Source organism: Pelobates fuscus, chromosome 5, assembly GCF_036172605.1.
Source record: "Pelobates fuscus isolate aPelFus1 chromosome 5, aPelFus1.pri, whole genome shotgun sequence".
NCBI lineage: Eukaryota > Metazoa > Chordata > Amphibia > Anura > Pelobatidae > Pelobates > Pelobates fuscus.
The window spans coordinates 143,163,754-143,180,258 of record NC_086321.1 but is presented as its reverse complement, the minus strand read 5'-3'; the positions used below and the strand labels follow the sequence as shown (position 1 = coordinate 143,180,258).

Sequence of the window (16,505 nt, the reverse complement as noted above, 5' to 3'; positions counted from 1 at the left end):
AAATTAAACGATTTAGTGTCAGGAATACAAACTTGTTTAGGCCCCCTACCCTCCTTACCCCCAGTTATTCACCTTTTTTCAATGCCCCGTGCGTCCGGACGCAGCTGGCTCCCCCCATGCTCCACCACTTTGGCTGAGATTATTAAACTTGATGATCTCCCATAGGAATGCATTAGGAGTATCGCGCATGCGAGCAAGACGCCACACTAATCAGCATCTCCTCATAGAATCTCTAGCAGAACATTCTGCGCCTCAATGCAGAGTGTAGAGATGCTGAAAGTCAGTGCTGCACATTTAGCAGCACTGACCCAGGAAGCACCTTTAGTGGCCATCTGAGTGACTGTTACTAGATGTGTCCCTAGGCAGTAAACACTGCCTTTTCTATGGAAAGGCACAGTTTACATTAAGAAACCTGCATAGTATAATGTCCCTTTTAAAATGTAAATTTAAAGGGATACTCAAATAATCAAGACAACTTTCGCTTAATGAAGAAGTTTTAGTGTATAGATCATTCCTGTGAAGTCTCATTTCTCAATTCTCTGCCATTTAGGAGTGATTTTTTTTCTATTTATGCAGCCCTTGAATGTGACTCAAGCGACCTAAACAAAAATATGGTTTCCATTGAACTGTAATTGCACACAAGAGGCTCCTGCAGGCTATTAACCCCTTAAGGACAGAGCTTCGGAAGCTTGTCTTTCACTTTATGCCTAGGGCAGCACAAAACCAGGATACACCACTGGTTACAGGTCACAAAGCACAAGGAGTAAAATAAACTTTTAATGTGGAGCGATTTTAGAATTTGGTATGTTTGTCTTGTAAGCTTAATAGCCATAAAAGAAAACAAAATTGCCACACAAAAGTATATATTTATATAAAGTAGACACCACAGGCTATTTACCTAAGGTTGTTTTGACACTTTCTACGTAGCCATTTTACCACCAACCTCTGCTAAATATTGGAGTAAAATTGTGTTTTTTGGGGGTTTTCGCACACAAACTTATAACAAAGAACTTGTGTCAGGAGCTTTTGTTCAGTTTGCCCTGAGTTCCCAGTTCGAGGTGTCTTCATGTTAGGAGAGTGCTTTAGTCTTCTTGTGCGGTCGGCGGGTTTCCCCTTCTGTCGAGTACCAGGCCCCGGGTGGCTTTGGCGTTCCCGAGTGGGAGCTGGAGTCCCTGGCTCTGCAGGGAGCGCGGTGTCTTGGGCTCTTTGCTGGATTCGGTCCCAGAATGCCTGGCACACCATGTTGAATCTGTGCTCAAATTGTATTCTCCACGCTTGGATCTCTGGGCTGTCTGAGAGGATCGTGCGGTTCGACTTGGCGGCCATCTTGGTCGCGCCATGAGGTTGCTGGTTCACAGAGCGATGCCCCTCGTGGAGGTGAGGCTTCCCCAGTGGGGACCGGGATATCCCCCGCCGGTCCATAGGGGGGGGGTTGCGTTTTGGCAGGAGCTCTGTGGCGTGCAGCGAACCCAGCATCTGGAGATCGGCTGCTGCCCTCGAGCTTGGTGCAGGCCCCAGGCCTCAGGTCAGTCATTCCGGCAGGGATTCTAGGCGTGTGGGGTGTCCCCTAGGTCGCCAGCTTCTGCAGAGCAATTTGTGGTAAATTAGGGTTCAGGATTGCGCAGATTGCCCCTGATTTTAGCCGGTATTCAGGCCCAGGCCCAGGAGCCCTTAACATGTGCGACTGCACAGCTTCACAGTCAGGCCACGCCCCCCACGGATTGCATTTTTGCTGGGCATTTTGTATATTTCATATGTGCCACTAAGTTCAAACCCCCCAAATTATGCTCAGCTAAGTCTTCTGAGTAAAAGGACATCCCCATTGTATGTCTATGGCACTATTTCGTGAAGCTACAGTGCCATACAGGAGACCTGTCCTTTTCAGTATTCACAGTAGAATTTTGAGACGGATTTAATGAGCCTATGCTTCCATTTGGGGTATTATAACAGTTTGACTGTTCAAAAACACCCCACAAAGGCCTACCATTTGTAAAAGTAGACACTCCAGGGTATCTCATAAGGTGCATATTGTGCCTTAACATGCCCCCATTTTTTTACCATTACATGCCAAAGTATGTGGTAAAAAATAATTTTGTGCATTTTTTACATACGGATTGCATTTTTGCTGGGCATTTTGTATATTTCATATGTGCCACTAAGTTCAAACCCCCCAAATTATGCTCAGCTAAGTCTTCTGAGTAAAAGGACATCTCCATTGTATGTCTATGGCACTATTTCGTGAAGCTACAGTGCCATACAGGAGACCTGTCCTTTTCAGTATTCACAGTAGAATTTTGAGAGACGGATTTAATGAGCCTATGCTTCCATTTGGGGTATTATAACAGTTTGACTGTTCAAAAACACCCCACAAAGGCCTACCATTTGTAAAAGTAGACACTCCAGGGTATCTCATAAGGTGCATATTGTGCCTTAACATGCCCGCATTTTTTTACCATTACATGCCAAAGTATGTGGTAAAAAATAATTTTGTGCATTTTTTACATACGGATTGCATTTTTGCTGGGCATTTTGTATATTTCATGTGTGCCACTAAGTTCAAACCCCCCAAAATTATGCTCAGATAAGTCTTCTGAGTAAAAGGACACCCCCATTGTATGTCTATGGCACTATTTTGTGAAGCTACAGTGCCATATAGGAGACCAAGCCATATCAGTTTTTACCGAACTTTGAATTTTGACACCGGGCCTATGTGCAATTTCCAAGCATCTTTGCAGGTTTTAAATTCAAACTACCCCACAAAGGCCTACCATTTCTTAAAGTAGACACCCCAGGGTATTTCAAAAGGCATATTTTGAACCTTAGCGTGGGATCATTTTTCCGCTAGCGTGTACCAGGTGTAGTGGTAATAAGTGTTTTTTTCTGCCTTTTTGACACACAAAGTGAGTTTGCACCGTATATTTTGCAAACCATATGTGTACTACCACTGTATAATACTTCATATGTTGCTCAGCTATGTCTGCTGAGTACAAAAATACCCCCGTATGTACCTTTGCCAGGTATATGTGGACATTGGAGGGGCACATTTGGGACACAGCCATTCCATTTTTTTTTTCAAACTTTAAATTTTTACGCTGTGCCCATGTCCCATTTTAGAGTATTTTACCAGGCTATATAATCCAAATACCCCATAAAGTCATACCATTTCTTAAAGAAGACATCCCAGGGTATTTCAAAAGGCATATTTTGAACCTTAGCGTGGGATAATTTTTCCGCTAGCTTGTACCAGGTGTAGTGGTAATAAGCGTTTTTTCTGCCTTTTTGACACACAAAGTGAGTTTGCACAGTATATTTTGCAAACCTTATGTGTACTACCACTGTATAATACTTCATATGTTGCTCAGCTATGTCTGCTGAGTACAAAAATACCCCCGTATGTACCTTTGCCAGGTATATGTGGACATCGGAGGGGCACATTTGGGACACAGCCATTCCATTTTTTTTTCAAACTTTAAATTTTTACGCTGTGCCCATGTCCCATTTTAGAGTATTTTACCAGGCTATATAATCCAAATACCCCATAAAGCCATACCATTTCTTATTTTTTATTAAAATGGGTAAAGGCGGGGTAAAGGGGGGTGGGATTTGAAATAAACTTTATTGTTTTGTCACCAGGGGGCAGGATCAACACTGATCCGTCTCCCTGCACTTCACACTGAACCCGGAAGTGCAGGGAGGCGGAGGTGAGTATACAGAGCACATGTGCCCGCTCAGACATGCTGTCAGAGCGGGCACATGTACTGGGACAGCCCGATCCGGTGCTCCCGGTCTGCCTCTAATGCAGAGGCAGACCGGAGCACCATTAACCCCACGATCGCGGCGATCTGGGGTTAATTTTAACGGGTGACGGACGAGGTCCGTCACTCGTCATTAACGCATTCCCCTGAGTGACGGATCTCGTCCGTCACTCGTCGTTAAGGGGTTAAAGAGCAGGAGTTAGAAATTGTAAATTAAACAGACAGGAAGTGTGTAGGTCACATGCAGTGGAAGTGTGTCTAAGGCTGCATAAACAAAGCTATTTAACTCCTAAATTGTTGACAATTGAGCAATTAGACTGAAGGGTCTATACACCAAAAGCCCTCAATTAAGAACCTTTTTTTGGGTGGGGAGGTGCTTATAGTGCCCCTTTAATAGGCTTGACATTTAGTAACAATTCTAAATCTTAAGAGCTGAATTCCTTCCATTGAGTTCAAGTAGCAAATCACTTTTGCACTAAACGTTTCTAAGCAATCATAGAAATGGAAACAAACTTATATTTTACTAAGAAATAGAATGCATATGTAAAAACATTTCATTTTTATTGAAACAAAATATTCTGCAGAAATATGGCAATTTCTGTGCGATTTTGCAGTCTTATTTGTATAGCAGCTCAGTGATGTACATTCTAATTTGCTGTAGAAAGAGGCACATACATTTAAATTGAGATTGGAGAAAGTTTAAAATTCTTGTGACATAGGTTTAAAAGTTTATGCAGTCTTTCGGAGTACACCTTGTAACACAAAATGTATCCTCCTACTCAAAGGAAGATTCTTCATAAGTTAACCAATGGTCTATGGACAAATTGAGTCCTTTAACAAAGTTATCAGACATTTTGCCTTTCCATTTCTTAGAATTCCTGCAAGTCACATTTCAAGGGCGACAATTTTCTTTTCCTTCTTTTAAATAGTCAAGGAGTGACCATAAGCATGTTTTTCCAAATGAGAACAATTTGCCTACACAACACATCTGTGCTTTCTTTTCTGTCACACACACCAACTTGGCATATATAGAGGCATAGGGCAAAATCGAGAAGAGCATGCATTCTTAATTGTATGTAAATGCGAAAAGTAGGTGTGGTATAGAAATGCTAAGGATTATCGAAAAACTAGGACTCATACATCAAAGGTTAGTTTCTAATGTTATGTGCCATTTTACTTATAAAGAGTAATTTATATGCAGATGCTCAGTAAGATTTTTTATATTTCTGAATCATTTCATGCTATAATGCTAATTTTGGTCTAATGAAAACTTAAATGACCTAACCAAAAAAAAATAAAAAAATGGAAACCCTCTTACTTCCATGCATTTGTCCAGTGCCAGTTTGTATCACAAAGATGATATTTGAGACCTTTACAAAAAAAAAAAAAAAAATGTTGTGGGTGTTTGGGGGTGGGACAATTTCTTTCATGTGTAGTAGGTCCAAAAAAAAAAAAAACCCTCTGTTCACAAGACCAGTAGTACTGTGCATTGGAGAGGTGTATATTTTCATGCAGACAGTTTATAGTCTTGTAGCTATCACAACAGCCTTTTCATTCAAGGGCAGATTATCTTATTCATCAGTCTTTGATGTTTAGTCAGAGCCTCCCTCTTCATCGCTAACAGCTTGTACTGCAGCTTCACCCTAAACGAAAGATAGAAAAAAAAAATTTTTAATAATTAAAAAGACGTTTCAGTTCAGAAACCAGATACAGGAAACCGTCATTTTAAAGGTTGCGTATTCATCAGCAATTCCTGATAATGGCCAATGATAAGGAGTACAATAAAGTGCTTGTAAATATGAAAATTACCATTAAATAAACAATGCAGTTTAAACATTGAGCAGTAAAAGTTGCAATAAACTCTTATCTACAGCAGTAATAACTAGAACAGGTTTAAAATTTTTATTTTCCAAGTTCATGCTTTCTTTCATCAGGGGAGGACAAGCAATTCCCCTGCATGGTGTCCCAGTTCCCAGTACTGAATACGCACCAATTCAATATTCTTTACTTTAAAATGGCTGTGGAAAATTATACTCCAAAAATGTCAGTGTAAAGCAGCCACAAGCAAGTTAACCCACCTGTGCCACAAACATTAAGCTTCCCCTGCAGGAGTGTAGAGAACTAAATATTTACCATAATTTGCAGGCTCCCTAAAGTTTGAGTGGTCAAATGGTCGACCAGTTTACCAGTCGCTCTCAGACAGCTGACTGGTAGATAGCACATCAGTAGCAGTGATAGAGGGCACTCCGTGAAGGCTTATTTTGTTGGAGGAGGAAGCCTAGAAGACGCTCAGTCTGCTGGGTGCAGATAGAGTAATCATTTTAAGAGCCCAGGCCTATTCGATCATTGCCACGGGTTATCATGGAAACGTTTCACCATCACAGAGAGGTCTGCACTCGTCAGAGGTGTAGGCTACAGTCATCAAGTACCACCTTGTATTGTTCTGTCCCCTCTCCCTGGCTAGAGGTAAGAAGCCAAGAAGGAGGGGAAACTATTGGGTAATTAAAAAAATAAATAATATACATATCCATCCAACCACCCAAATTCACAAACAAACACAATGGATTCCATAAACACACACACACACACACTTTATCACCTGCACACACTCATTACATCCCTTATACCAGTGATGGAGAACGTATGGCATGCTTGCCACAGCAGGCACAAAGTGACCTCTCCAGTGGCACGTGAACCATAAGTTTGCCACATCAACTTGCAGCTGTTTAAAAATCTGACTGTGTGCCTGTATGACTGAGCCTGTTAGAAAAACAGCTTTTTGTTCATTAGTTCCACCTCTGGGCAGAAGGAAGAGCCTGAAGCAAAGGAAGCAGGCAGATTCTGCTCAGCTCAGCCACAAATTGGCTTCACAAGTTTAACAGAAGGTTTGCCTAGGCTAGAGAGTTTTTTGCTTACCTCGGCTAGAGAGTGCCTGCCTTTCCACTCTTCTGAAGGAGTGTGCCTTCAGGCTTCATAGCCAGTTCAGTTTTGTGAAGTGGTCATGTTGCTTTATGTCTGTATGTACAACATTTTTCTACGAAATACTGCACATACAAAGTTGCTGTTGTAGGTGTAATTCCACCTCCGGCAGCATCATTCGCCAGCCTGAAAACAAAAGCTTCTGCCAGGCTAATGTCAATTGTCTGACAGCAATCAGCTGGCCAATCAATGGCCAACTGTATCATCATTCTGTTTCTGCAGCTGTGCAAAAGCTGGATGTGCATCACCTGGCAAAACAGGATCCACCATGCCTGGCGGGACCCAGGTAGGAGTGTAGACCGATGCAATATTATTTACCCGGAATGGCGCAAGGGTACGCCTTGCATCATATGCACTAATGCAGGCTTTCAATATGGTATATATCAGGGGTTCCCAAATGGTACAACCCAAGATATTACAGAACTCTATGAGCACCAGAGCAGAAACACAGAAGGAATGAACCAATTGTTATATGTTGTCAAAATTATATACTAAAACCTACATTTTGGGAAACAAAGATTAACATTACCTTGTGGTTGCCTGTGTTCTGTGTTGACGACGCATCATAGTCATGTATGGGCAATGTGGTAAGCCAAGTGGACATTGACTTTTCCTGTATTTCGGTTTGTATGATGGTGGGGTAAATATGCTCTTTCTTAAATGACTCAATTTTAGATTCTTCTTCTGCCCAATCCAAGGATTCATGGAGTCCATCATTACCAAAACGTCTATTGTACTTCTCAAAGTGAACCTTTTCCAATACTAGGCCTAAACCAGGTGCTTTTGGTATGTCTACTTTTTCTTCTTCCCAGCTACGCTCAATGACGGACATGGGAGCATAGCCTTTTACCACTGCAATAACCAAACCAATCATCTTGCGAATTTGATGCATCATGAAGCTCTGTCCTTTCACCTTAATTACAGCAAGCTCTAAACCACCTTGCTGGAAAGGTGGCTCACAATGCATCTCCATGATGTAACGTTTCGCGCTGGGGTCCCATGGTCCCTTCTGAGAGGTAAAGTTGTGGAAATTGTGGGTGCCCTTGTAAAGAGCAAGCAGCTCATTAACCCTGCCCAGGGTTTCCTGGCTCAGCCGAAAGCTGTCTTCTTGTGTTTCATGGTCCTTGTGCAAGAAGGCAAAGGTTGGCAGAGTGTATGAATAAGTGCGAGCGTCACATGAGTTCTTTGAGTTGAAACGTCCCGTCACCCTCTTTAATCCTAAAACCAAAAACAGGATATAGGTTTTTATGTTATTTAGTGTGTTTTAGATTTGCTTGATCAAAGAAATGCAAAAAAATAAAGCTTGTTCCAATTCTTATAGTGTTAGAAACCTGGCCCAACTGCTTTATCTTAAGGCCTCATAAGATGTTGATGTATTTCCTCTAGTACCCAGACTACATCCTCCATTACTGTTCACCCGGATATTATAATTGGATGTGAGGCATTCTCATGCCTCCCTAAAGTAAATTTCCACAGCTCCTGCAAGTAGAGGAATCCAACTTAAATGGTGTAAGCAAGTAGGGATATATATAATTATATATATATACACACACACCCCCTACTTGCTTACACCATTTAAGTTGGATTCCTCTACTTGCAGGAGCTGTGGAAATTTACTTTAGGGAGGCATGAGAATGCCTCACATCCAATTATATATATATATATATATATATATATATATATATATATATATATATATTCCAAATATTTTCATAGCTTGTCACACAATCAATATATGACAAGTCACGGTTTAGCAAATCTGACTATATTTTGCTTGGTAGTAGCAGAAAGTAAGAGACATTTTTTTCCTCTCTTAAACACTATTTATTTAGTGAAAAGAGAAAAGAATTGTGTCTCTTATTTGCAGTACATATCGTAAAAGCCTTAGAATGTGGATAAGTCTCCATCTTTTACAGCCCTACACTGCACATAAAAATTTAAGTATTAGAAAGGAGGATGGGTGGAGGGGTTTGAGAAGAAGGCCAAGCTTACAATATAATTAAGTTTAGTTATACATTATAATAATACTCTTTAAATTCTTATATTTAAAATACTAATTTGAAAATATTTCATTATCATTAAATTCTAACACTAACTTTGTGTGTATTAAATATATAAACATATGTAAAAGGGACACTGTAGGCACCCAGACCACTTCAGATAATTCAAGTAGTCTGGGTGCTGTGACCCTTTTCCAGAGAACCGCAATATTTACATTGGAGCGCTAAGTCTGCCCTCTGTGGCCTGTTATCTCACAGACCTCCAGTCAGATTTTCCCCCATAGGAAAGCATTGAATAATGCGCATTAGGCCTCCCCCGCTAGCCGACGTCGGCGGGGGAGGAGCGTGGCCAAAGCCTGACCCAGTACCGAGGGACATCGGCGCTGGATTCAGGTAAGTGGCTGAAGGGGTTTTAACTCCTTGAGCCTCAAAAGGAGAGGGCCCTCCAGGAGCCTATTGTGCCATGAAAACTGTTTTTTTTTCCCTGGCACTATAGGATCCCTTTAACCCCTTAAGGACCAAACTTCTGGAATAAAAGGGAATCATGACATGTCACACATGTCATGTGTCCTTAAGGGGTTAAGACATTATCAGCAACACGTAGTCTAACACAATGGATGGTTAGTGAACCTGTAATGCAGAATCAGATAAGAATTGCCCATGAGACATACTCCTTACCAGCAATTCAAATTAAGAGGGAGTCTATGTTTAATGGAGATATCTACAAAGTCTTATTGTAAGTTGAAACTATTCCAGCTACTTAAAATTACGATACTACTACCTTTCTGTCTGTTAAAAAGTAAGCACACTCTTTGAAACTTGACAGCCATCTATAAAGATAACAGTTTTCCACGTAATTTGTGTAATGTATTTTAATTAGCCCCTTAGAACAAAGTAGTTATTGGAAATAGTGATGAAAATAATCATGAAATAACTACGCCATCTATTGGTTATTATCGATACAACTAACCACTAGGATGAGTTCAGCACTCATAATAGTGTACACCCATCTGATTCCATTGATCACTTTAAAAGGTTGACATGCAAAATAGAGATGAGAGAATTCCTTAAAAGTAAAAACACACACTTGTTGAAAAGGAAAACAAAAATCAAAGACATACATACACTCTTGCGAATAGATACTCAACACTTTTGAAGGCACACCTATCTTTTCCATCGTGAATTCTTGGGACTGAGAATTTCTTTGTTAGCCAGACTAATTCTGGATTTATTTATTTTTTGCATAACTGCTCTAACTTTGCTATTCTCATACTATATTCTATCTTTAAAGACTCTTAGCTCACATTCATATATCCATTGGATTATTTCATCCGGAACAGCAACAGATATTCTACAAGATTGGTAATTATATATGGGTTTAACTTAAATTTTACTAAAAACTAAATATACCTGGATAATGCTGATCAGATTTCAACATTTTGGAATCACAATTAGCTAAAAGGGAATAATATAATTCAGGATTTCAGACTGCAGCTAAAATTAAGGAATTATATTAATTTGCTGGTAATTTGCCAAGTTTAGCACATCAAGCTATTAGCCAGAGATATTAGACACATACTTAGTAATTCAGGGATAAATTTTAATATTGTATCAGATACCAAGAGATTGCAATGAGTTGTAATTAGTGTTAGATAACTAGTAAAGCAATTTTAAGACTTAGGATTTTCTTATGGTTATTGGATGGTAAAGAATAGTTAAAGCGGCACTGTCATGCCGAACTTACCTTTCCTCAATCTCTTCCTCTTCTCCCCCTCTCTCAGGATCTGTTCTTTTCTTCCGGTCTTCTTTAGTTTTCTTTAAAATCATAAGCCAAAGTAGGGACTCTTTGCCTTATGGAGGTTTCCTCCGCTTGACCAGCTCTGACCAGCGGAGGAGCAAAGTGTGCTTCATTTCCGCTGGTCAGAGCAATTTTCCCACAATCCTTAGTTCCCACGATGCTTCCTGTCAGTATTGCCGAACGTCCTGTCACTTAGAACGCCGGAAAACTGCCGAATTGCATCCTAACAGAATGAGAAGAGTTTCTCCATTCGTGTTAGGATGCAATTCGGGACTTTGCTCGGATCGCAATTTCATTAGAAAGAATGAAACTCCGATCCTATTCATGCTGTGGCTGCATCTTGCAGCCGCTTAGTAGATAGCTCCCTGATACTGTGGGAATTAGGGAGTTATCTACTAAAAGGCTGAAAGACCTAAATTGGTCTTTCAGCCAAATTTACTAATACTAAGTAAAGATTACTTAGTATAAGTAAATTCAGCCCCTACTCGCTATACCGCGAGTAGGGGCATGTCTATTAAACAGTGAGCAGCCTGTGGCTGCTCACTGTTTAAAAAAAACAAAAAAAACTACTAACCTATTGTCCTCCCCCCGGCCCCCACCCATGGGCGATGGGTGGGGGCCCTAAATAACAATGGGGGGGGCTATAAATCACAATTGGTTGGTTTAAGCCAATCAGAGTGCTCTGTGTCATTTTACACAGCGTGGGAAAATTCCAAAGAACTTTCCCACGCTGTGTAAAATGACACACAGCACTCTGATTGTGTGGCTTGAAATCCATGCAATCACAGTGCTCTGTGTCATTTTAAACAGCGTGTGCTTAGCCTAATTGCAGGGCGGGGCAAGGCTTTATAAGCCTTCCTCCGCCCTGCAGAGCTCAGTCTGCGCGGAGCCCTCCATGGGTGAAGATGGATTAATTTTTTTAGCGTCGGGTTTTTTCTTTTTCGTCAGGATATTTTTTTTGCGCTCGGGTTTTTTATTTTATTTTAAGTTTGACGGGTATGATGGCTTTTTATTTGGCCTTTTTTGGTGCTGAAAAATGAAGATTTTAGAAAAAAAGAAGACGTCGAATGGTAAGTTTAATTTTTGTTTACAGGTTAGTTATTTTATTCCCCCCTCACTATTTTTAGGGTGAGGGGGGTAGGTAGGGGATAGTTTTATTTGGGTGGGGGGGAGGACAGTAGGATTTTTATTTAGGGCCCCCAGCCACCGCTCAGGGGTGGGGGCCGGGGGGGAGGACAGTAGGCCTTATTGTTTTTTAGGGCCCCTACCCACCACTCAGGGGTTGGGGCCGGGGGAGGACAGTAGGTACCCCTCCCTTATTGTTTAGTAGACATACCCCTTCTCGCGGTATAGCGAGTAGGGGCATTCGGGATATTTTAATCTCCCTTGTGCTATTATGGGAGTCATATTGACCCCCATAGAGTGAGGGGGGACATGGGGGTTTTAGGAGGTGCCGGGGAGCACTGCTCCCTGCTGCTTCTATAGTTACATATTACAAGGAGGGAGCTGCACGCCGGTAGCTCCCTCCTTGTAATAAACTGAACAAACAAACGAACACTGATACTCAGTTTGTTCGTCTGATTTTTCTATTCATTTGTCTGTCTGATAAATGAATGAATAGATGAAATTCCTGTTCACATGTCCAAGTGTTTCACTGGGCATGTGCGGGAATCTCACAATGCTCTCTAGTGTGGGCAGATGACGTGTCCCACAGGGACTTCATCTACCCACACAAAGATGGTGGCGCCCTGAATAAAGATCGGGGCAGAAAAGATTAAAAAAAGAGGTAATATGGGGGGCTCAGGGGCATTTGGGGGTAACTAGGGGGTCAGTTACACGTAGTGGAGGCGGGTAAAAAAAAAAAAAAAAATTTTTTTTAAAAAAAAGGGATTCGGCCATGACAGTGCCGCTTTAATTTGACTATTTGCGTAAGATGAAACATTGTAATTTGGTTATAATGGTTTAAGTGTTTACTGTGTGAGAATTCAGAAAGCAGTGAACGTAACTGTTAATTTTATCTGAACTGCTAATATAAGTTAATGGCTTTGTTCTGTATACATTTTTCTGATCTATATTGATATGTCAATTAAGTTCTAGACAAGATATAAATTAGTATAATTCTTTTAGAAATGAATTGATAGGTGATGGAATATTGTTCCTAATAGCCTATTGATTATTCATGTGTATTGAAAATCTGTACTGTTACTTGCCAATTATACTGACCCCGACTGGTAGATAATTTCTGAGTGGACTGCTAACCCATCACTATAAGACAAGTGATCTAGAAATTATCTCTGTTGTTGTCATGGCTGCCATAATTTTGTCATATTTTATGCCTATTGTTATACTAAATATTCACCGATTATCATGCATGTTACATATTATTTATTGTCACAATAAATTATATTTTTATAAATTGGTTGTGATTAATGTGTGCAATATAAATAGCTAACAAACGTGCTCCAGGGACTAGAGTTAAAATAGTAACTCTTAGCTTTAAACCAATCAAGGGGACAATGTGCCAAAATATTGATTTCCATATTTAAAAATGTTCTCTTTTTTTGGTAATTTTTATAAAATATTTTTAAAATAGAATATTCTAACAGGCTGAATGACAATAGTCATTGAATAATAATAATTCAAATATCTTCCAAATCCATGAGGATTTAAAAAGGCACATATCGCTAGCACCATAATTATAATAAACTGTAGTAGACATGGTTTTTAGACTGTCCCCTTAAATGAACCGTAAACAGCCTTTAAATTATATATAAATGTCAATGTTTATTTCAGGGTGGTACAAATTTGTGTAGAATTTAGGAGTCAGCTCAGACCTGTTGTTTATGGAACTTAGAACGGATACATCTAGAGATAACAATATGAACTAGTACATACATGTGGTCAAGTACAAGCAATATGCTAGGTTACTGTTCAGCTCTGATAGATATATTTTTTTATTTGAAGTGTAGTTCTGATAGATAAATAGAAAATACTTTATAAAACAAGAGAGAATCATGCATAAATATACAATTACCCAAAATCCTGATGTGTGATGGAAGGTGTTCATTAATCTTTTCTACTACGTTGTCTATCAACCAGATCTTTAATGACACCACTTGCCCTGCAGCCGAAACACCCTGAGAGAGATATTACAATCCAGTGAGACAAACACTTGCCTTTAGAATTCACTATTCAGATTCAGAAAAGTATACTTGATATATGTGGATGGTTGAAATACTTATCTCTAACCTGTAGTCAATTCACTTATTATGAGTGCATATTTTCATCTTGCCAGATTTACTAAGGTCAGGGTTTGTGAGATGGTAGGTTTATGTGTATCAGGTTTTTTTTGCAATATGTTACACTGGGGGAAAAATCCACACTTCTGAGCTATATTATGATTTCTGCATTGTTTATCAGTAGATCTCAAGTAACACTACATGAATATCACATTCTGACAATGACAATTAGGACATGAGGGGAGCTAGAAGGAATGACAAAACATGTATTCTGGTTTGTGTGAATATCATTAAAATATATATATATATATATATATATATATATATATATATATATATATATATATATATATATATATATATATATATATATGGAGATAAACTTGGCACTCACCCTTTTTAAACAAATATTTCTCAATGTTCTTGCCTGGGTGCTGACCTCAGCGTCCGTGTAAATATTCCAATGTAATAAGGTGCACTCACAGGACTTTTTTCAAAGACTTACTTTATTTTTAAGAAGTGAATTCCATGTGAAAAAAATATCAAATCGACGTTTCGACCCCTATAGGGTCTTTTTCAAGATCAATGATCTTCATTGATCTTGAAAAAGACCCTATAGGGGTCGAAACGTCGATTTGATATTTTTTTCACATGGAATTCACTTCTTAAAAATAAAGTAAGTCTTTGAAAAAAGTCCTGTGAGTGCACCTTATTACATTGGAATATATATATATATATATATATATTTTTTATATAAAACAGCTGCTGCTCCGGGGATGCAAGGACTTGTACAGCGTGTGCGAGCATAGAAGTAGTAATATTTCCCCTCTACCATGGAAATCACTGCAGGTGCATAGATACAAGAAGCTGCTCTACTATGCAATACGCATAGATTGCTATAGTGCAGGGGACGGCAACCTTTGGCTCTCCAGATGTTCTGGACTACATCTCCCATAATTCTCTTACAGCCATACTGATAAAGCAATAGAGATGTAGTCTACTACAACATATGGATTGCTGAAGGTTGCCTACACCTGCTATAGTGCTTTGTGTGTCCCTTGAAGCCTTGCCATTAAATGTCCAAGTACATACAGTTTAAAGATTGCTTACCTTGTCTGTCCGAGCACACCGCTGAAAAGACATCTTTTTCATTTCTTCAGCATGATTCTCTGGGATACAGCCAGCCCCTACAAGTGCCTGGACTAGTTCATCTTCAATTGTTTTGAACTGGGAGGATCCCACATTTCTCTGAAGGGCACAGTATAATCATCAGAATAGGGCTGTGTTTGTAGTTCAAATCAGTGCGATACAAGGAGGTTCAACAGAATACTTTGACTATGAACACATATTGCACTATACAAGACACAATCCAACTGCTCCACTGGGTATGTTCTAAGTCTAAAGGAACTTTCTAAGGAAACTAGCCATTTCTTGGTTTTACATTGCAAGACTGCAGAGACAGGGACTGTTGCTCTGGTACTCAGAATGCATTTTAAGGCAATGAAAATAAAAATCTCAGATTTTAAAGTACCTAACTTTGCAACTACCCAGGCTTTACAGCATCCAAAGTGAGCTTTGTCTTGAGCAGAAGAGGAGCATACTCATAAACCCTGGCAAAGCAGAAGTTTATGGAGCATATATTTAAGTACTTGGAAGCAATTACATAGCATTACCTCTGTGGAGGTGTTTAAGATGATGGCAGCTTCACAATAAACAGCTTGTCTGGGAAGGTGGGGATTTGCATTGTGTGTGAATGCTGCATAAAATATGTTTAACAAGCAAAGAATTGAGTATAGCTGTATAAATACAGATTTATCATTGCACTATAACTTATTATTCTGCTTTCCTTTCTTTTCTACTTCCTGAATTTCCAAAGCATAGTAGTATTATACCCAAAAACAGAACTCTTACCTGCATTCCATGATAACCTTTCCCTGAATAGGCCATTAGTAGGACCACCTTCCTTTTCGGCGTTTTTTTGCTCTGTTCCTCATGGTCAGGTTTAAATCTTTTGGCAGTGTGTCCATTTTCCTCCACAGCCCCAGGCTCCTCTTGGAGGGCACATGCCTTTCTTGTCTCTTTAGTATCAGGGGGCTGAGACAAACCATCTTTATTAGGTGCAGCAGCCATAAGATAAAGGGTGACTGCAACAAGAGGTATAGAAAACATTAACTAAATGTTAAAACACAGGTGTATGCTGTACTTCACACTTCCTTGCAGGTAATTTAAACCATCACCCCTTCAACTTCCTACATGAAACTGATGTTTAATGACATATCTCACGTCAAAGTTACTGTAGAAGAATTGATGATACTGTTTTCTTGATACAATGAACATATACTGACAGATAACATGCCTACAATTATAAGGCATGCTAGATTTAAATGTTTATACCAAGCAGCTAAGGGAGGCAGGCACGGTTTAGAGTTAAACAGCCGCATAGCAGGCTCTGAGCACATGGTTACAATATATTGCTGAAGGCTGTTACCATGCACAGCGTGGATAAAGTACACTATGTAAATAGTAGCACGGCGGCTCTGACCTGGGCAGACACTGTATCCTCAGCGTGGCTCTGTCCTGCGAGCACTCTGCATCCGGCTTCAACACGTGGGAGAAGCAGGAGTCCAGGACAGAACCACTACGGATGCTCGGCAGGGCCAATACACGCGGAAACGCGGCTCGGTGTCTGTGGGCGTAGCTAGACTGTGCTCTGTGTGTGTGTATAGGGAAGGCG

At 40.0% G+C, this 16,505-nt stretch overlaps 1 protein-coding gene across 1 annotated transcript; it reads right to left on the bottom strand.

Moving 5' to 3' along the window:
- Nucleotides 1-5,170: 5,170 nt before the first annotated feature.
- PUS1 (pseudouridine synthase 1) lies at nucleotides 5,171-16,476 on the bottom strand. The gene is made up of 6 exons (XM_063457025.1): nucleotides 16,314-16,476; nucleotides 15,683-15,915; nucleotides 14,882-15,019; nucleotides 13,567-13,669; nucleotides 7,264-7,952; nucleotides 5,171-5,398 (listed from the first exon to the last, which is right to left on the bottom strand). Exons 2-6 carry the CDS (start codon nucleotides 15,899-15,901, stop codon nucleotides 5,348-5,350), a joined length of 1,200 nt encoding a protein of 399 aa, XP_063313095.1. The 5' UTR covers nucleotides 15,902-15,915; nucleotides 16,314-16,476; the 3' UTR covers nucleotides 5,171-5,347.
- Between the last annotated feature and the right edge of the window lie 29 nt (nucleotides 16,477-16,505).